General features: G+C 34.3%; 1 protein-coding gene across 2 annotated transcripts in view; it reads left to right on the forward strand.

The window, feature by feature from the left end:
• Positions 1–1139: 1139 nt before the first annotated feature.
• RAB28 (RAB28, member RAS oncogene family) overlaps positions 1140–23093 on the forward strand; it is a 145587-nt gene continuing 123633 nt past the window's right edge. For both annotated transcript variants that reach the window (XM_044682278.1, XM_044682279.1), the window contains exons 1-3: positions 1140–1338; positions 5928–6024; positions 11358–11446. In XM_044682278.1, the coding sequence (XP_044538213.1) occupies positions 1264–1338; positions 5928–6024; positions 11358–11446 (261 nt within the window). In that variant the 5' untranslated portion in view covers positions 1140–1263. The remainder of the gene's footprint in view (positions 1339–5927; positions 6025–11357; positions 11447–23093) is intronic.

Genomic DNA, 23093 nt, shown 5'->3' on the forward strand with positions numbered 1-23093 from the left:
TATATATATATATATATATATATATATATATATATATATATGTATACACACACACACACACATACACACACACACACATTATATGTTTTTTTAAACCAAACCTTCGGTTTTACTGATAAGTGAGCTCTCAGGTAAGGAAACCCCCACTACCAGAACAAGTTGGTATTTGCTCAGTAAATTAAAGAGTTGCCTGAAGCAGGGAAAAGTTAGGGCTCCTCAAATTGCTTGTAGGTGTCAGAGGCAGACCTTGAACCTAGATATTCCTTACTGTAGGAGACCAATTTCTCCTTTAACATTCACCATCTTGAGAAATAGGTACTTTAGGCATCATTATATCTATCTTACAGATGGGGATATTAGGTTCACAGTTGAGAAGGGCTATCAAATCTACTTTCTCATCTTGGAGTTGGAAAACTGAGGACCAGGCAGGTTCACTGACTTGCCCAAAGCAACACAGGTATCTGAAGCAGAATTTGAAAGCTGATCGTTTGACTCCGTAGCAAGGATGCTTTTATATGATGTCCCAAAAAATTCTTCCGAAGGTCCTCTCTCTTCACTTAAGGCGTGGGCTCTTCCGCATCCCTTGGCCCCATCACCTTCATCTTGTTTAAAGATCATCCTTCACCCCCAGTACGCTACCTAGCAACCGTAGGGTTCGGTCCCGCCCTCCTGTCCGGTCCGGTCCCATCCTGTCCCGCCAGGCGGCTTAGCAGCGGGGCCTGAAACACGCTCCTCCCCTTCGTATGTCCTTTCACCTCCAGGTTCCTTAGTTACCAGCGCGCGGCATCGGCGTCCTCGTCGTCATCGCCAACCGGCCAAACCATTAGGGTTTGAGACTCCCCTGGGTGGGAGGGGGATTACGGAAAACTGTACGGCCAAACGCCCCCGCATCTCCTCCCCTTCCACTTCAGGGATCCTTTTGCCCGAACTTTTTCTCTACAGGACAGGACTACTCTTCTTCACGCTTCCCTCTCGCCAGCATCGTCACCATCTGCTCCTACATTCAAGCCTCTCTCCCCGTCCCAGGCGTGCAAATGGTTCTTCCCCTCCTGACAGCGGCCCGAGCCGCTAGGGGAGGGGGAGAGGGGGCGGGTGCCGGGGCTTGAGGGGGGGGGGCTCAACATGGCGCCCGGCGAGTGATTCGCCCCGGATCCCGCCGGTAGTTGCTGAGCCCCGGGGGGGGCCTCCGCCCCAGAGCCCCCCGCCCCCCGGCAGTGCCCAGCCCGCTCCCCAGCCGGGGGCAGGTCCGCTCCCCGGGTCACCATGTCAGATTCGGAAGAAGAATGTCAGGACCGGCAACTCAAAATCGTTCTGCTGGGCGACGGCACCTCTGGAAAGGTCAGTCCACTCGGCCCAGCCCGCCAAACGCTCCCGCCTTCCCTCTCTCCAGGCCGGTCCGACCGGCCTGGGCGGCGGCCCCCAGCCCTGCCTCCCGATTCCCCAGCTGATGCTCGGCGCCTCCTTAGCCTCTCGACTGGGCCGCGGGAGCCTAGGGGCGGGGTGGGGTGGGGTGGGGTGGGTTCGAATCCTGATTCTGGCCCCGGGGCAGCGAAACCCCTAGGGTCACGGGCTCTCCCACGCGACCTGATCGGCTTAGGCTGGTTGGGCTCTGGGGATCCTTCAGCACAAAAGCCCAGGGCTGATGATCGCAAACACTGCGAGGACTGTCGCGAAGATCCTCGCGGGGCCCGAACTCTTTAATTAAAAAAAAAAAAAATTCTTTCATCTCCTGATTGTGGAATGAGCGAAGTTCTCCCTACTACGTGCTCGCTGTCCCCGCCTATTAGACACCTTGATATTTCCTGTTTTCTCTACGTCTTTGAGCCCCTTCAATTCTCATCTCCCTCCTCCTCGTCCTCCTTCCCATCCTCCCACATCTCTCACCCTCTTCATCTCCCTCCTCATTCCCTTCTTCCTTGTCTCCTCCCCATCCTCATTCTCCTCTTCTTCATCTCCAACCTTATCTCTCCATTCTTATCTTGCTCCTCCCCTCCCTAATCTCTCTCCTCCTCTTCCTCTTCCCCTTTTACTTTACCCAACCCCCTCCCCCTTCCTCATGTTTTCATTTTTCTTATAAAGCTCTTTTCTGTTTATGCCTGTGATCGAGCAAGTCAACCCCGGCTGTAATACCTAGGGTCCACGGCAGGAAGAGACTTTGGAAATAATCTTGTACAACAGACTTGTTTTACAATTGTGGAAATCGAGGCCCTGAGAGGTCACTTGGGTAGTTAGGAGCGCTGGGATTCCAACTGACTCCAGCTCCTTTGCTCTTTTCCCGATGCCACTGTGCTTCCTTTGAGAGTGTTAGCCCTTTATAACGTTCCCTAGCATTCTAAGTCCTTAATACTTCTAAATCCTTTTTGCAAATGTTTTGTGACCTCTTATCTCAGCTATTTGTCTTCCCTCCCTTGTTCTCTGATGATTAATCATAATAATTATCCCCCTCCTAGAATACAACACACACACACATATTTTGGTGTTAATTGTGGTGTTTGAATATTGATTGCTCCTTTGAGAGGAAGTCTTGTATCCAGGTGCCTTAAGGTTTCATTTTCACCTTCCCCCACCTCATTCATATAAAACCTTATGAAGTCTCCTAATTCCTAGATTACTTTACCAACTCCCTAGGTCATTGGTTTTTAGAATTGAAGTATGGAGAGTAATACAACCCTGTTTATGAGAAAGAGTTGTTGGGAAGATGATTTGGAAGACTCTTCTATTGTTAGGTACACACACACCACTGTGCACATTTCTAAGTAAACAGAATTATTCCCTTATTGTCCTCAATTAAATTTTACCTGTGCTATTGTCTTGAAATTTTATCATCATTTCTGATTTTCTCCTTCAGTTATCAATTATTTTAATTTCATAATATTATTTGTAGTTCTGGTTTCTAAGAGATCTGCTTTTAATAATGATAATATTGACTTCTGCTTCTCTAACTTAGAATTCTTATTTTCTAGAACTTTAGATCCCCTTTATAAACACTTAGGTTTAATACTCATTTTACACGTAAGAAAGCATAAGTTAAGAAGTGAAGTGACTTTTTTTCTTGTAAATTCAACCCCCTCAATTGCTTTCTTATCCCTGCCTTTCTGGTCATATTCTAAATTCCTTGAGGTAAGAACTCTTTTAATTTAATTTTTGTGGTTGAAGTGCTCAGCAGAGTACCCTGAACACAATAGGTACTCAATAAATATTTGATTAGAATTTGTGTCATATTTTACCAAGTGCTTTTTCTCCAAGTCCAGTTCAATTCCATGTAATTTATGTAACCCAGTTATACCATAATATATTTCTTCCATTGACTTTTTCTTACCTGAGATTCTTTTTGGAAACAAGACAGAATACAAATGATTAGGAAAAGGAGGTTATTATTTATCAGCCCAATCTTATTATTCCCACCCTTTATTTTCTGAACACCTTAATTTTTCTGCTTATATTAGCTACAGTTAAGCATCCTTATACTGGCAGAAGAGCAATAAGTGTAGCTGTTACTTAAAATTTAAGAGAAATTTAGGAATACTTTTAGGAGATAATGCTAACACTATTGGAAATGCTACCTAGATTAGGATTTGGAGTAAAGTACTGATAGTTAAGTACCATCGTACTCTGAGGCTAAACTTATGTTTTAACATTTCGTAAAATTAAATTGCCTTGTATTTAGGTGGCCCCCAGATAAATACAGTATCAGTTTTTAAATTATTATTAGATTTGCCCCACATCTAAAAATGTAAAGCATTTAGTTGAAATGTTTCAGTTAACAATTAAAATTTGTTTGAAAAAGACATTTATACCATGTCTACTGTTAGGAAGTTATGGGCTATGAATGGTGACATGTAGTTGTAGAGGGACAGACATATTTATAGAGATCATTTATTGGGAAATTGCCTCCCACTGATACAACCAACTTGTCTTTTAAAACAAGATAATAGGGAATGATATGTTGTGTCTATATTAGTATTTTATGTCCTCCAAAAAGCTTATCATTTTGTGGGTTTAACATATTGGCTACAGTTAACTGCGAAGGTATGAAGGTAGATTTTAGAGAGTAGTAGTCAATCTGCAGAAAGGGGGAAAAAAGCTTAATAGGGAGTAAAAGCTTTATTTTGCATTTTTCAATATTTTATATTTTTTGACCTGACAGGGGTGCTGTGAGTCTTAATAAATAGCAATCATGAAGAACTTTGAATGAAAATGATATATTGTAAATAAAATTATTCTGATGCAAAATCAATAATGTTTTTTATTTTTCAAAAGGCACTTTAGCTCTCAGCTTTATGTATTGGGCTTTGTGAAATTATATATGTATATATTTATAATGCATTATATGTATTTTAGAAATAATGATTATTTTTCAGAGTTATTTTACTACTGATTTTTTTTGGTTGTAAATTAGATAGTTTAATGATATAGTTATAGGAGAGATGAAAACAAGAGATGTATATGTAAGAGATATTTAGCTTAATTCTTTTATTATATACTAACTCTTCAATTTAAATGTGGTTTTGTGATTCAAGGAAGCAAAATATGTATTTATTTCGTAGTGAATCCTCTGATATTGAAGGCAGTGGTTCTTTTAAAAATTATTACTTAAATATTTATAAAACTAGTGATTTCAAGTTTGAGAATATTTTATGCTTAAAGTATTGTAATCTGTCAAGTGGAATTTAAAGTGCTCTTGTTTAAATGTAACTTTGAGTACTGAAATTTGGCTAAGTTTTCTTTACCAGTGTTGTACTTATGTTGTAATTATCTATAATAAGTTCTATTTTGGATGTTTTAGTTTTCTCTAATCTAAGAGCTGACATTTAATTTTAACTTACTTTAAAAGTGTAAAGTGGACTATTTTTCTACTATTCTGGGGAAATGCCTTATATAGAGGGACTTATTGAAACATTACTTCTGTTCCCCTTACCTTTCCTACTTAAATGATAAATTAATTAAAATTTTTTGAGTTGTTCTGATATTGGAAGGTTGATATAATTAATTCTTACTGGGTTTATTTTAGAAACATATCTACTAATAGAGAACCCCAAATTCTTTGAGGCCTCACATTATGTTTTTACTAAATAAGTATAGGTGTACATATTCTTCTTGTCACACAGTTCTTATAGAGCATTTAGTACAGTGCCCATAAGCGCTATATAAATGCTAGCTATTCTTTTTAATTTGTAGCCCGGGAACATTATAATTATTGGAATGGAAACCAGGTAAAAAAGTATTTGGTATTAGATGCTTTATTTTAAATTAAGAGTAAATACACTTTTTTAGTGTAACAGATTTTTAAGACTTTTTAAAAATAAAATTTAACCTATTTTTGTAGAGCCAGAAGTTTTAAGTATATTCAAGTTATTTTAAATTTTGCTCAAATCTTTAATATGTAGATCAAATAAAAGGTTTTTCTTTAAAAACAAAGAAAATAAAATACTTAGCTTTTCGGGGAATTTCCATAGATAGATTTTTCTAATCATTATTTATGCTTTTTTACTTGCAGCCAACCATATCAGTTAAATTCCTGGTTAGAAATGGTACTGAGAATCCTTATGGCACTTCCTTTTTTTAGCTGGTACTTAGGTTAAATGAGATTTATATCTCTAATCATATTCTTGTTTCCTCCCTTAATTAAATGTCTAGAATCCTATTTTCCTACAAAAAGAAATTGGTTATTATCAGGGGACTTTTAGAAATTTAAGAGGCTCAATAGTGTTGTTCCTGCTAATGCTGGCAAGTGAAATATAACAGGTAAGGGTTTAAGCTTGCCCTTACCCTCTCTCTGATTAGAGATACTTAAAATTTCTCCTTGACTTAATAGAGGCATAATTGCCAAGATTGTTTAGTAAGATTTGTACTGGACCTAGGTTTGGGGTTTAAAAAACATAGAAACTAATTTTGATTTGGTTCATTTGCTTTTTATTTCTTCATAGACCTCCTTAGCTACGCGGTTTGCTCAGGAAGCTTTTGGCAAACAGTACAAACAAACTGTAGGACTGGACTTCTTTTTGAAAAGGATAACATTGCCAGGTAAGGGAGTATATAGTCTCAATATTGAGGGTGATAGAGATGACAGCATTTTCACAGAAGGGCATAAATCAGAAATGTGTAAAATAAATGATTGGATTGCTTCTATATAAACATTTAAATATAACTAGATTAATTAGCTTAGGGAAGCATACTTTTCATGAACATTTCTTAGTTTGAAGACAAGTGCGTTGAGTGTGATGTTTATGAGGAATTTTTCTTTTCTGTTTTTCTAACATATCGATCATTTTGTACATGTTGCAGAATGAGAGTTTTTTATGTCATTTTCAGAATGTCATAGAACCCCCTATATTGTTTTTGATAAATACTTAAAGAGTTAAGGAATACAAATTTGCTTGCAAAGGCATTGGGAAAGATGATTTCTTTAAAAACATTTTTTATTTTAGGTAGCCTGTACTTGTATTTTTGGTTGGGGGACGCTGAAAGGGAAGTATAATGTAGCTATGGAACCACTGTGCCCTAATATGTGAATGCTGTTTTATGCAAGGCAGCATGAAATTGCTGGCATTTAATAGACCACTAAAATTTAGGGTCCCTAGGCACTCATAAAAATACAGTTTGAGCATTCAAGATGTTTCAGTTCACGATGCAAAGAAGCTATTTAGATGCCAGTTAAGCACACCTTGTGGAAAATGCAAAGAAATAATAACAGAGTGGTTTCTGCTTTAATTTTATTTCTGAACAATTGGAGATTTAAAATGAACTATTTGTTTAGTTGTTATAGTTCAGTTGTGCATTTGAAAGTATTCCATTAAAACATTTTATTTTGCTGAGGAAGATGAATTGCATCTCCCTTTGATATATTCATGCTAAGGGAAGATTTAAGTAAAATTTGCAAATCTAAGAGCATATTTGCTTCATAGGTGATAGAGTTGATATACTAATTACATTTAAAGCCAGAATAACTTGAGTGAAGTCTGTCAAGTTTTTTGGTTTAAAAGCTTAAATGCATTTAAATAAACAGAGTACTGGTCAGTCATCAGTATTCTGCACCTTTTGTTACTGTTAAATCTGCAGTAAAATTTATCTACTTGTGAGCATTTTTCCCAAGAAAAATAGACTGTCATAGTGGTACAACATGAAAAAGAGAACTCTGTTCTTTCAGCTTTGCTCTTACTCTGTTATTGTTCTGTAAGAGGTTTAACAAGAATTGCTTGAATATTTTGTTCATATTTAAAAACAAATCTCAAAATGACAATTTTATTTTGTTTTTATTGTTCTCACCCTCATGGACCATAAGTATTATATGCGTAATACTTAACAGTAGTCACTAGTGGAATGCATATACAAATCACACAGTATGCCTGCTGTGAAATGGTATTTTTACAAAAGTTTTTTTTTTCTATGTCAGCTGTTGTATTAAGAGCTTCTATATGTAGAGTATTTGAGTATTTAGCTATTAAACATTCCTGCTGGGATAGAGAATTTCTTAAAGACTATCTTTCTTTGTCATTTTATTATTAATTTCTTGAACTTAAAAAAAAACTGAAGTGAAAAGAAGTTATCAGCTACCACTGATAAAATAGACTTACAGTTCTGGTTTTTCTATTTTCTATATATGTAAACATATATAATTGAAATATGTGCTACAGCAAACTAACATTAGAAGCATTTTTTGATAGAAGCAATTTTTTTGTTTCCTTTGATTACTCTATAAAAATCACCTTTGACTCCCTATTTGTAGACATAATAGCATACATTTTGTGTCTTAGTGTATTATCAGAAAGTACTTAACTTAAGAGCCAACTGTAGGAAGTGTGTACTCTTAGTGAACATGTATTTTAATTTTCCTGATTAAGGTTTTGTTTTGATGGGCTAAATTCCAAAGGGGAGAAAAATCTTGCGTCGTTTTTTGCAAAGCCAGTAAGTTTCATGCTATTTAATGGGTATAGATTGTGGTACAGATTTCAGTAGTAAAACGTTTTCAATCTATTTTATTTTGTGCAATTAAAATTAAAATGAATATATTAAGAAATTTATAGAGATGATTAAAATTATGGTCATTGTATATTTTTATAGTTTATCTTAGCAGCATTAAAGTAAAATATTATGGGATGAATGTTTTTATTGTTGTACTAAAAATATTACATACGATATAATTGAAAAGTATACTATAGGTATAATAATTATAACAAATGCTTTTGACTATCCACTGTCTAGCAGCCACAGTTCCTCTTCATGTAATTTTTTTCAAGTCAGTTACTTTCCAAATGCTGATCTATTTCAGTTTATTTCATGATCCAGTGTGTTGTATAGTCTGGATGCAGCCACTGTGCAGATCTGACTGCTTAAAATAGTGTATCTGTTAGTGGAGTTTCAGCTGATAGAACTGCTTAAGAGCCATAGTCAAAATACTTTCAGGAAGGTTGTGGGTACAGTCCAGTAAACAGGGTTCTACTGTGAAAAAGATTTTTAAGTCTTCAGTACAAGAAGTGGGCAGACTTGTGTTTTCAGTTCCATCTTGATTTCTCAGCACTTTAAGTAAGGTTAACCAAGGCACCTTTGACAAGGTCACTGTTTTATCCTTTTAGGGGTTTTAATTTAAATGGAAAGAAACCTACTTATCTTTTGTCATTCATTTTCCCCTTCCCACAACCCTATACAAATAATTCTTACAAAAAAGAAGGAATGGGAAATTTTTATTTTCACTTAAATCTAATTGTTGAAAATTTCACTAAAATTCTTTGTTGATTGGCAATTTCAAATTAAGTGATCAGATTAAATGATTGGCTATTTCAGATTAGGAATTCAAGAACCAAGCCATTGAGCTTTAACTTTGTGCTACTGAATTATATTCATTTTGAACTTTGTAGTTTGAAAAATAATCATTCAACAGAGGAATTTATATGTATGCTACTCTAAGAGTGAAAATTAACATTCACCCGAACTTCATCTCTTAAATTTGATTTTGACCTCAGAGAAATCTTCCCCCTCTTGTTTTTTCTGTTCTTTTTTTGAAATCAGCAAATTATTTAAGAATGTGGAATGATCTGTGAAGTTACATATTCATCTTTTACAGGGAATCACTTGATTATGAACTGACTTATAAAAAGTTATTCACGTTGAATTAATGTAAGATGCCACTTAAATGTTTACAAAAACTCGAGCTTTATTTGAAAAAGATTTATTTTTTGTCCATTGTATATGGTATTGGTATGATTTTAATTAACAAATAGAAATATATACATGAAGATAATCCTAAAGTCACCACTTAATTTGTTCAAAATATTATATGTATGTAATTCCAGTTCTGGTGATTAAGAAAATGCCCTAACATTTTTGGGTGTGGGAAAAAGAATAGGGATTTCTTCTTGTGGGAAAAATGTGACATTGAATATTTGCTAAAGTTAATGTTAAAGTTAAATTAAAAACATCCTTAAAATTACTTGTTGATGAAATACAACTTCTCCCTATAAGACTAGAAATTATTCTCAACTATTTAGCATATCATTGAGAATATTGTGTCTAGAGGGCTTCTGAGAAAACTGAGGTTGATTAACACTAGAGATGATTAGTGCTTTTTGATCACTACATTCACATTATCTGTCTGCTTAAGCTTTAAGAAATGAAATTTTTGGATTTTTTTAAGGGATCATTTTGTAGATGGGGCAGTCAGAGATTGCCGCAGAGACTCTCAGACTTGGGCAGAATCTTAATAGTTATTTGGTTACTACCCTGTGTGTTTGAATGTATGTTGAATGTATCTGTATGTGGCAGTGATGAAGGGTGATAAACTTCAGGAGCTCTCATTAATGCTAATGGAAGTTCCTCAAGTAAATCCTCTGCACATTGGCCAGAGAACAGACTTGACTATTTCTAAATAATGGAAAGATTGTAATAAAAACCCACAGTACTCATAGTTAAGGCTAAAACTTTGCTTGGGATGCAAATATTTTTCTTCTTTCTTCATTTGTATGAGTTGTCCGAACTTTCTGTTGTAAATTTGAATATCATAATTTATATTCTTTAAGTTGTTTTATACAAATTCTTTTCTTTACCATCGGATTAATATATAATGGAACTTTGTGAGATCCATTTAAAAAAAGTATAATTTGCATATTCAAATATATTTTTATTCTTGGTTGGCTTGGTTTTCACATAGGTCTAAAAGATATTTGTTGTTGAGCCTCATTTCAAATTTATGATTTGGAATATACCCGATTTTTTGTAGATGTTTTGCTCAGTTTTATTAAGCAATATAATTTGGTGACTAGGTAATTCTTAAATATGTTAGAGAAGAATTGTGATCCCATAAAATTAGATATGTACAGCTTTATATACTCAGATTTCCCATCAATTCCTATTGCATTTAAATATTGCTTTTCAGAACATAAATGCATTTTTATGGTTATCCTCAATATAGTGGAATATCTGTGTATAGTGCGGATATCTGACTACTAAGTATTATATAAGCCTTATACAGGTGCTGCATTCCAGTTATGTTTCTGAATATATGATTTGATGATTGTTTTATAAGAAACTTACTGTAATGAGTTTTGTCATAGCAGAGATCTTCATATTTGAGTGGTATTGTCAAATATACTGCTGATCAGATATTCTCAGAATATGTGGACTTTTGACTCAAACTTAAAACCTTAAGATTTTTGTATTAGCAAAAAATCATATACCCCATTACTATTCTTGGAAACTTTTACCTAATATTTTTTTGCAATATATTAATATTCAGTTACCACAGAATTCTGAAAACAGAATATGGTTATCCTGTGTATTCTTTTAGAAGTAAGACTTTCTGACAGTTTCTTTTGGTATAATTGATATATATTTCTGGTTTCTCAATGTTACTGAAGATTAAGGAAATAACAATTGTAAAATTGCTATTTTTGTTTTTCTACTTAAGTATATTTTTCATATCTTAGAAAATATGCCTTTATTGCATTGTTATATATTTTTAGACATTTGTCTTTTTTGTTGTACTTTTTCCCCAAATTTTGTGGACAATTATAATATTTGATTTTGTCACATTTATGAATTTACTTTTTTCAATAGGCATGAAGTTTGGTGTGATATGAAGAATTTCTTAAAGAATTAAAATTTTCTGGATCTTTTCTTCCGTTATTTTGAAAGGATTCTGCTTCATTGTATTGGGGCAAAGGTGTAAGCACACAAATCCCTACTATGCTCTGTTATGACAACTTTATTCCAGAGCTCCAAATATCTGACCTTAGGAGCCTATAGAGTGAAGGAAATTCGGTTTAGTGTTTACTAAATATATTTATTATTCTGTTGGAATTTGGTCAACCCAAATGTACATGGCATTTTTTTTCTGCTCAATTTTATATTTATTTTTGTTTCAGGAAACCTTAATGCTACTCTACAAGTTTGGGATATAGGAGGGCAAACAATAGGCGGCAAGATGTTGGATAAATATATCTATGGAGCACAGGTACAGTAAATAGTGAAACTTAATAACTCAATACATGATAGCGAAACTTGCTCTTTAAAAAATTAAGTGATTCTTAAGGCCACTATTTTGGTCATAGAAGGAGATTTGATAAAATGATATTGAAAGTAATCTGTTGGCATTACATGTAATTTGTATATGTATATCTATCTTTAACAGATTTCACATGCATTTGTTTCAAGGCTTTGCTATAAGTAGTTGAGGAATCATCATAAATATTTTTGGGTATTCATGAATTGTAATGACTATAACATTCAAGTTCTTGCCACTCTCCTTTTTGCCCTCCCCTCTCCCCTATAAATACCAGTTTCCTGTTGTCTTCTCCAGGATCAAATATACAGTCCTTAGTTTGCCATTGAAAGCCCTTTATAACTTAGCCCCTTCATAACTTTCTTATCTTCTAACAATGTCCTCCATGCTCTTCCTCCTCCATTTTCACTATTCTCTAGGTTCTTTAAGTCTTAATTAAAACCCCATCTTCTACAGGAAGCCTTCTCCAATTCCTCTTTATTTCACACCCTTCCTTCTTATTTATTTCCCATTTATTTTGTGTATATTTTGCTTTATGTTTATTCTATTCACATACTAACAATTTATTTATTTATATATTTGTATATTATTGATATTAGACCAGGGGTGGGCAACATATGGCTCTCGAGCCGTATCTGGCTCTTTTGAGGGCCAGATATGGCTCTTTCTGCAGGAGCCATAAAGTCAATTTTTTTCTCAGGCGCTATTACAGGAGCGGCACTGTGAGCACTGTACGGCTCTCACGAAATTACATTTTAAAAAAATGTGGCGTTTATGGCTCTCATGGCCAAAAAGGTTGCCGACCCCTGCATTAGACTGTAATTTTCTTGAAGGCAGGGACTGTGTTTAGCTTCTTTTTGTATCCCCAATGCTTAGCACTGTACCTGGCAAAAGAAAGGCTCCTAATAAATGTTTATTGTTTGACTGATTAGAGGAAATTTAGTAAAAGTGGAGAATTAAGAGGGATGCTGTGGATTAAATTTAGAAAGTGAATAGAGTTGTGAGAGAAAACAAAAGGAAATCTCTTATGAGTCAGTAAGCATGTATCTAGTGCCTGCTCCAGGCTAGGGATTGCTTAACACTGGGGCAAAAGCTATCTTTTTGTCTTGTCTGACTTGATACAGTTAAGATAAAAAAGTATAATAGTGAAGTTCTAGATTATTTAATTGCAAAACTTTTATTTTTTGCATTGAATCCCAAATTTGTGTTTCACCATATGTACTTTGAAAAGTTTTGTCTCATGTACATTTGGGCATATTACTGTCAATTTAAGTTCTTAGAAATGTGGCCCAGTTAGCTTTAATTTTTTTTTGGTTAGCTTTGATCCTTAGGAAGTTTTTCCTGACACCAAACTTGCTGTTTTGCAACTTATACTCATTGTTTCTAGTTCTACCTTTTTAGGTCAAATAGAACAAAAAATAAATATACCGCCTATCATTTTAAAGTAGTTTTGAACATAGAATAAATAGTCGTTAGCAAAAAATGGTCTTTTTTCTTTAGGTTATTAAGGCTACCTTTAGTTATTTGAATTTTCTTGAATTTCAATTAGTCATATCTTTTTCAATTCAAATAATGTGAAATTAGTTTCTCGGGATCAAGCCTCTAAATGCCAGTAATCTACAGTTCATTCTTTATTGAAGTTTGGCTTCTTCAGTAGGATAATCCAAGTTGGGACTATGAAGAACGTATGTGTAATAAACATTACTTTGTTATATGAAGTTGGAAGCAATTCTGAATTTCCACATATAGATAAGTTCACAAGTAGATCCAGTATATTGATCTTCACACTTTGAGTACTCATGAAATTCTGTTAGATATAGTGAGATGAATGTAATTTGATTTTAAATCTATGCTTTAATTTTAAAAATTATTTCTACTCTTGTTTTATGAAGCTGTACTGAGTATTTATGTATTAGTAATGTTAGTAACTTTTTTAAAGCATCTTTTTATTCTATTATCTATTTGGAATTTCATTGAATAATCATTTTCCCATTTTTCTCGAGTAGTTTAGTATTATAGAATATTGGATACTGGTTCCTAATATATAGGAGTTACCTTTCTGAAAAGCTTGTCAGCTAAGTTGGATCACACATATCTCATATTGCTATATGGGATACCACATCATTATCATCATTATAGAATTTCAGAATTTGAAAGGAATCTCATCAGTCCTATCATTCAGTGCATACTTCCCAAGAAGAACCCCTGCTGTCATATACCTAAGATAATAGAAATAGAGTCCTTTGCAAACCTTAAAGAGCTGTAGGAATGCTTATTATTGTCATCATTATAATTATTATCTAACAAGTATTATATTTATAGTCCTATTGTGCCTAGCATGTAGTAGATGCCTAATAAAGCTTGTTGATTGATTGATCATCCATATTCTATCTGGAGAACTACAATGAGGGAGAATCCTTTCTTTTTGAGACAACCCATTTCATTCTTGGTTAGCTTTAATTATTAGAAGTTTTTCCTGACACCATACCAATACATGCTGTTTTGCAACTGACACTCATTGTTTCTAGTTCTATCTTTTCAGGCCAAACAGAACAAAAATAATCCCTTGTCCATGTAACAGTCTCTTAGAAGATAGCTACCGTTTCCTTTCTGGGTCTCAGCTTTTGCAGGCTGAACATCTTTATTGCCTTCAGATAGTGCATTTACTTTCTCTGCCTTTCAGTTTTCTTTCTGAATTGTGACATTGAATGTAGAACTCCAGATATAATCTAATAAAGCCTTAGTACAATGGAAGCTGTGCCTCTTAAGGCAGCTGAAGATTGATTGCATTAACTTTTTTGGCTACCATCTCCCATTGTTGAAGACTCATTGTTTCTTATAGTACCCTAAGACCCTCAGCTCTTTTTCTGCAAACTGCTCTCTAACCATACTTTTCCATCTTATATTTGCAAAGTCATTTTCTTGAACTCAAGTATAAGACTGTGCATTTATCTGTATTATTTTTCATTTTATTAGATTTACCTCATTGCATTTTTGCCTGTTGTTTTTTTGGGAACCTGATTGTGCCATCCATTATGTTAGCTATCTGTTTCAGCTTTGTGTCATCAGCAAATTTGATACATATGCCATCTATGTCTTTGTCTAGATCAATGAAGGGCAAACTTTTAAAGAGGGGGCCAAAGGAAAGAAAATGCTCATCTGTCAGTCTGTTTCTAAGGCAACTCTTTCGAAGTTTCATGGTGTTGTGTCCTACTCATTGTATTTGTCAGATTAGGAATAATGTTGCAAAGCCAGATAGAACATTTCAGGGGGCCACATCTGGCCTGCAGGCGTAGTTTGCCCATCACTGGTGTAGATAATTACACAACACAGGGCCATCACATTTCTACCCCTGTCTTCTACTCTCCTTGGTAATTCCTGGGATACTCAAGTGGAGACTTTCCCAGGTCATACAGAGCCATTAATGCTGACTCTTTGAATCTAGCCATTCAACTGGGTCAGATTGCTTCTAAGTGTATGATCCCTTCACCCACATTTCCCTGTCTTTTCCACAAGAATAACATGGAATACTTTGTCATACATTTTGCTAAAACCTGAGTTACCTAGCCCCTCAACATTTCCTTGATATACTAATTTAGTAACTCAAAAATAACAAAAAAACAAAAAAAGTTAGGCTCACATGACCTCTTCCTGCTGAAGCCATGGTAACCCTTCATTTTCTAAATATCCACTTTGATTTTAATAATTTATTCTAGAATTTTGAAGGAATTTAAGTCAAGGCACATATTTATGTCAGATGTATGTTCATTTATTCCTTCCTTTCTTTAGCTCTGTAGTTATTTCTTTCATTCTATATATAGTATTTCAGACATCACTAGCATTTATCAATTATTATCTAGTTTTTCTTTTAACATTTTAGTTTATTATTTATTTTTAACATTTTTTTCTTTTAAAATTTTGAGTTTCAAATACTCTCCTTACCTCCTACCTTCTCCTTCCCCCACCTACTGAGAAGACAAGCAATATGATATTAGTAATAAATGTGAAATCATGCAAAACATATTTCTATATTAGTCATATTTTTAAAAGCAAGAAAATTAAAGAAAGTGAGAAAATTATATTTCAGTTTGTACTCAGAGTTCATTCATCTCTGGAGAGGGATAGAATTTTTTCATCATGAATCTTTTGGAACTGTCTTAGGTCATCATTTTGATTAGAGAAGCCAAGTCTTTTAGAGTTGGTTAGCATTACAACATTGCTGTTTCTGTGCAGAATGATAAGTTCTTGAAATATTATGTTTAGGTTATTTTCTTTGGTCATGGCTTTCACATAGTCCAGTAATTTTAAAATTATTGCTCCTCAATCTGTTTTCTAGGTCATTTTTTTTCCACTGAGGTATTTCACGTTTTCTTCAATTTTTTTCTTCTGATTTTTAAAAATTGTTTCTTTATACATTATTGAGTCATTAGCTTTCTCTTAGGAAATTCTAATTTTCAAGGAATTGTTTTCTCCAGTGAATTTTTGTGCCTTTTCCCGTTTGGATTCTTTTTAAGAAGTTTTCCAGTGTTTTTTATTTATTTTTTTTTTTGTGCCTCTTTTAGTACTTGGTCAAATTTGTATTTTTTTTTATCTGTTTTTACAGACTATTAATTCTCTTCTTGCACCACTCTCCTTCATTTATCCAATTTTTCCTCTCCTACTCTGATCTCTTTCTTGTTGGTTTTAAGTCCAATTAGCATTTTTCTTTGAGACTTTTTCAATAACGGTTTTTGCTTTGTTTTCTTTTTCTGAGTTTCTGTCTTGATCTTCTCTGCCACTCAGCTTTTTTTGTGGTCATTTTTTTTTATTTGCCCAATTTCTTGATTAAACTTCATGCCAAAGCTGTGTTCTTCTCACCCTGGGGATGGAGAGTGGGAGGTACTGTCCAAAGCATCAGCAGTTTTTGTACTATTGTTTATGGAACTAGTTCTGGAGACCTGGGGTCTTTTTTTGGTCCTTCCAAGGTAATGATTTTGGGAGAAGTATGGTCACTGTTCTCTCTGTGTTTTGGTGTTTAGCCAGGAAGGACCTTTTTGCTTTGGAACTGTGACCAGGGCCCTTGCCCCCTTGTGACAAACCTCTAGCCCCCTCTCTTCCATGGAACTATTTCCCCCCTCAACTCTTATCTATCTGACTTAGAATTGATAATAAATATTAGTTCCAAGACAAAAGAGCTGTAAAAGCTAGGTAATTGGGGTTAAATGACTTGTCCAAGGTCACAAAGGTAGGTAGTATCTGAGACCAGATTTGAATCCAAGACCTCCTGTCTCCAGGCCTGGCTCTCTAGTCACTGAGCCATCTAACTGCCCTGCTGCTCTACTTTTGGCAGAGAGATCTTGATCTGAGTAACTTAAGTTCCTCATCACTATTATAACATACTTTTGTGCTTATAATCATTTTATCATCCAGTAAATTTTTCCATCCAAGGGTTCTGTTTTATATTCTGCTGACAAAATGTTTTTAATTTCTTTAATTTCATTGATTTTCAATCAAAAGCTTTCCATAACATGCTTCTGCTTTTTTGATTCTTCAATTTCCCCACTTGAAATATATTTTCCTAATATGCGTTGTTACACTTTTTACTTTATTTCTCATGAGTCAGTATATACTTTCCAGAGCCATTTTTCAGGTCCTCCTGGGTCTTATCTCACCAAAGCCATAGTCTATGAAGTAACATTTTCTTCCTCATCTTTCCTTTATTGAGTGCTTAAAGTCGGTGCATTAATATTTAGATATTCAGGATGGATGTTTCAAGTTGCTACTTTCTTTCCCTGTTATAGCTATTCTTTGTATTATCTAACTGGGTGGATGCATATTGTCTCTCTTTCTCCTATCCTTTTAAATTTAAAGCTTTTGTTTAATTTACAGAGCATCCAGCAAATATATTCTTACTGATCTTGGTTTGGTATACTTCATTCGTGGTCAGGACCCTCCCTTCCTGTGTTTTAAGTGACAGTCCAGAAATCTCAACTTCATTTTCAGAATAGAGTTAGCTGTTCATTTTTTGAATGAATTTTTCTCTTCTGTGGCTTTTCCTTTAGTTGTTAGCAGTGATGGAAACAGCACCTGAATACTTCTAGACTTCAGATTCTTCCTCAATATTTGTAAATCTTTGTCAGGGCCTTCTAGAATTGCCTAATCATTGACAAGCATTAATTATATATTATATTGATCTCTTTTTAAGGTGGGTTTTCCATTTTGATTTTCTTTTTAAAATTTTTTCTAAGCTTGATAGACAAGTTAGATTTAAAGCTAAAGGACAGTTGATAGAATTGAGATTTGTAGAAAGTGAGAATTTGTAGAAAGAACACAGAATTGGGAATTGGGAGACCTTCATTTACTAACACTGTGACCTTAGAGAAATCACTTAAGTTCCCTGGGCCTGAATTCCTCTTCTGAAAAGTGAGGGAGTTGGGCTAGTTAATTCCCAAGGTCTTTTTTAGCTCAAAAAATATTAATTAATTTGCCTACTTGTGGAAGTCTTGTTAGGTGATGAAATTATAGTAAAATTATTTTTGTTATTATTGTGTTAAAAAAGTATTAGTATTTAAAAATGAAATTAATCTGTTTTCTGTAGTATTTGCGTATCATTAAAAAATCACAAACTTTTAATTATTATAATCAGAAGTACCAGAAATCAGAATAGAGGAACTATATATCTCTAAAGACAAATAATGTTATATGAAAATTAATGGAATTTCAGTACATGTTCTAGAATCCACTTAAAATTATACTTTGAATTGGGTTCTATTAACTATATCACTTCAGATAATGTTTTGGGGCTATATATGGATATATTTATTAAAATGTCTACTTTTCTTTTATTGTTCATGAATTCCAGAAGAAATCTCCATCACTTTTTATATCTATAACATATTATAGAGGAAATAAAATAGTCCATTCTTATGCTCTGGGTTGTTTCCAAAAGAATCATTTTAAAGACTAACGGATTAGAATTGGCACAACTTATGTCAGAATACTTGATCTACACCCTTAACTGTTAGTATGATTTTGGACAAAGAGTGTTGGATTTGGAGTCAGAATATCTGGTTTAGAATATCTTCCTATTCTACTTATTATTAATTTGACTTATCCTTTCTGGAACTCATTTTCTTCATCTGTAAAATGAAGGGACTAGACTAAATGATCTCTGGGGGCCCTTTTATCTCTAAATCCCATGAATGAATGAATGGTTTTCTCTTTTATAGATATAGAGTGTACATGTGCTTGAGTGTTTGTGATTCAGAATTTCCAAGGTATTACTAATCTATGGAATGCTATTCATCATCATTATATCAGAGCCTCTGAACACTTGAGTTTGAGTAAACATTAATAGTTTTTGAAAACAATAATACAGGTTGTCTCAAAAGTTTTAATTTAGTTTTCAACTGCTAACAGTTAAATGTTGAGATAAGGAAATGAGATATGTAATTATTTTTATTAATAATACAATAGTATATCTCCCTGATTTTAAGAAATTCTCTTATAATAAATATAATTTTAAATATAAAGAATACTTTTTTCCTCCCTGCCCCTCCATCCTGCCTTTTAATTCTCATTTTGCAACATGTGTGTGTATATATATTTGTAGTACTACATGTATTGCTTTTCCCCGATTTATAATTTCACCTCTTTAAATTCTAATCCTTTATTGTAACCACTTAGATGAAGCTGGCTTAATTTGTTTTTTCTTTCTTTTTAAAAAAGAACCTTACTTTCTGTCTAAGAATAAATACTGTGTATTGGTTCCAGGGTAGAAGAGTGGTAATATCTGGGCATTGGGGATTAAGTGACCTGCCCAAGGACACATAGCTAGGAAGTATCTAAGGTCAGATTTGACTTTCTGTCTCTAGGCCTAGCTCTCAATCCATTCAACCACCACCTGCCCCCAGTGGCCTTAGTTTCTAAGTTCACTATTAGTCACAAAATAGATTATAGAAATAATATTCTGAGGTATTTATGCCACTTTAGGGTTATGTTATATAATATTAGAGTATCATAATGAAGGTCTTCTAAAGAGATCAGATAATCATCTCAGCCATATTATTTAGAGTATTTTTGAATTATAGTGCAAATATTTTTAGTGTAGAAATCTTGTGTAAATGCTGCTTTCTACAGTAAGAGGTATATTAGTGGTCATAGATAAATCAGTCAGTAAGCATTCATTAAGCACTTCTTGTATGCCAATTATTGTGGTTAGTACTAAGGATACTAATGAAAAAGCCAGACAAAGAAACTTCAATTCTCCTGAGGTGACAAAGGTTGTACCATGATTTTCTTTAGGCTGAAATTATGTGTGTTTAATGGGTGAACTTATCTTCATTCTTTTAAAGTTTTTACATATTGCTTTATATTGAGGAAATCACCCAAATTTATGTATCAAGCAGGGAGTAAACCAGAACATACAGAGAACACTCGTAATTTCCCTTCTTGCAGTTAGAAGAGCACTGGAATTTTAATCAGAGGATGTGGGTTTTAGTCCTAGATTTGCCAGTTATTATGATCTTAGTCAGTTAACCTTTCTGGGCTTGAGTTTCTTCATTTGTAAAATGAGGGGTTGGATTATAGATGGATTTTAAGTTCTCTTCTATCTCTGAACATATGAACCCATGACAATACTTTGTTTCCCTCTTTCTTCCTTATTACAGTTTTTGCCCAAAGACATTGAGCTTAAGCAGTTTATTGAACAATTGAGATTCAATTGGCCTAAAATAAAGAAAAAATATTTTAAGGAAAAGCAGGGTTAAAAATTGATGCATTTACTGGTTAGATTTCCAGATTTTAGGTTAATTTAAAATTTTCTAAGAGTCTCCAGAAAAATGTTATAGGCTATTTTCCCTAGTGGTTAGGAGCAAATACACAGCCCATAGTGTTTAGTGCTCTGTAACCTGTGGCTGATGGGCTAATAACAAACCTCAGTTGGGATGCTTCATTTTGGGAGTTCTTTCCATCTTGGCATCTAAGTGGTTTGCAAATACTGCCCAACTGAGCTGCCACAAAACTGGTGAAGTAGAGTCATTTGTGAAGTGGAACACAACTCCTGTTGTGTACCAGTATCTCACACAGATGCATCTGCTGGTTTATCACCAACAAAAGAATTTGGTATTTTTATGGTAGCTGAGGACCAAGTAGAGCCAAAAATCTAGTTTCTAGAGACTCACCTCTCTATTTTTAATATGTATTTTTATTTAATTGGTGTTTTGCCTCTTTATAAATTATGCAATTTTAAAAACCTCATGTAAATATTAGTATTCTTTTCTTCTAGGTGCCATTTATGAACCAAAGTATAACATACACACCAGTAAATTGAATATTGTATAAGTCACATATTTTAATTTGCATTTTTACATTAAACAAAGTTAAATTGTTTATGGATTATGGATGGAAAATATTTTTAGCTTGCTACTTTGGAAAGAGAATTCTTTGCCATCAACAAGACTAAATATCTAAGGATATATAGTAGTAAAGTTTACAATCATATCATGAAGTATCCCATGTAATTCTCAACAACTGTAGAACTTCTAAGAAAGGGAGAAATTATTTCTGTTAGGAATATGAAAAATGCTTTGATTTAAACATGTTTTGAGCTAGTGACTTGCCTAAATTTACTTAGCTTCCTTCTGCTTTAGTTTTTTTTTCTATGCCATATCTCTGTTATTTTCTAGTTCTAAAATTCTTTAAACTTCTGATCTTGAAGGTCAGGGCTCGTCCCCTTTGAATAACAAAGCTTACCAGACTGGGAGACAAGATGGTGGAAAAACTGATGGGCTTGACTTTAAATCTTGTCTGTGTTATTTGTTATCCATGTGATCTTGAGCAAAACACTCTTTTGGCCTCCGTTTCTTCATCTGCAAAATGAGAGGCATGGACTAACATTGCTCTATAGGGCTTTCTCTAACTCTAAAGATGATGATATTCTTTTTGCTTACTTGATTTCTGTAGCAGACATGTAGTTGGGTTTTTTTTTTTTTGGTGGGAAAAAGGCAGCATTACCTCAGTGAACAATAAGTACTTGATAATGGAATGATTGGTTCACATAATCTGCAGTGCTAGGTATTCGAGAGAAATGATATTTTTGATATTTGTTTTAAATTCTAAAAGCTATCAGAATCTAGGAAAGTCTCATCAGATATTCAGGTTCAGTTTTATGATATTAATATGTTATTAAAGCAAGTCTTAGGATAGAGATAGGAATTGGACCTTTAATTTCATAATTTGTGTGTGTGTGTGTGTGTGTGTGTGTGTGAACCTCCCAGGTGAAGAAACTTTTTTTCAATGTAGGTCAGCACCAAGAGGGTAAATGATTTGCTTGTGATCATATAGCCAAATATGTATGATGATTCCTATATCAACTGAATTGCTTCATGTTGTAGAGAATTTGTCTTCCAGCCAGCTTAATTATTCTCTCTGTGTTTGTAGGTGCCTATATAAAATGAAAGTAAGCCTGTATGTAGTATATGAATGAACAGTTCTTAGTTAGGTAGATGTCTTGATCTGAAAAAAGGATGGATTCTTCCTCCCCTTCTAACAAGTACATAATGCAGCTACAGAAACATTGATTGTATAGGCCACTTGTTTTTTTATTGTACCCCCCCCCCCCAAGGATTCAGGAAATATCTCTAGTCTGGAAATTGTGATCATAATGTACATTTATTTCTTTTTTTTACCTCCAGGCTTTATTCTAACCAGAAGTTGGTTTTCTAATGGGCAAAAAAAAATCTGTATTGAAGGATTCTGTAACCTCCAAGTATAGTGTGAAGATTATAAATTGTGTATCTAGTTATTACTTACCAGCTAGATGTGTTTTTTACTGTTAGGAAGTTGTGCCCAAAATGTGGTACCCAATCATTTAATATTACATGTGAGAGTTGTATTAAAAAATGCTTCTTTGGAGCTGAGACTTGAAGAAAATTTTATTTGTTTTCCTAAAAATTTTATTAATGCCTTTTGTTCAATATCACCACAGATATTCATAGCGTCTCCTTCTGCTCACAAAGAAAAGCAGTTAAGCAAAACGAGGTCTATCAGCAAATGCAACAATACTTTGCAACTATAATCTCCTACCTGTGCTTTTGAATCTCCCAGGACTCTCTACTGCAACTTCCTCTGACAAATCCCACTTCCTTTATGGGAAGTGTCAGAGGGAGAATAAAAGAGAGAGGGGCTTGGGTTTTGGCCCCTTTTCCCTTGTAACCTAGGTGGAGAACTTTGGTCCCTGCATAGCTGTGGGGAGATCTGACTTTCTCTGGCTTTCCTAAACTTTCCCTTCCTAACCCTAAATAAGCCTACCTAACTTTCCCTGGAGTCTAGCCTGATTTAATCTGCTCCCTAACCTACCTACAAAAAAAACCTGGTCAATTTTCCTAGTGCAAAAGGTGTGTGTGGAGGGGCCTTCCTTCTCTTCCTTTCCCTACCTTTCCCTCCTTTTTTCCCTACATCATACCTTTCTATTGAGAGGGAAGTGTATTTTTCATCTTTTTCTGGAACATTGCCTTTAATCTAGGTTTAGCTGCCTTTTAGTGTGCCTTTCATTTCTTTTATTGTAGTTGCTTTATATATATATATATATATATATATATATATATATATATATATATAT

This window comes from Gracilinanus agilis, chromosome 6 (genome assembly GCF_016433145.1).
Source record: "Gracilinanus agilis isolate LMUSP501 chromosome 6, AgileGrace, whole genome shotgun sequence".
NCBI classification, from domain to species: Eukaryota; Metazoa; Chordata; class Mammalia; order Didelphimorphia; family Didelphidae; genus Gracilinanus; species Gracilinanus agilis.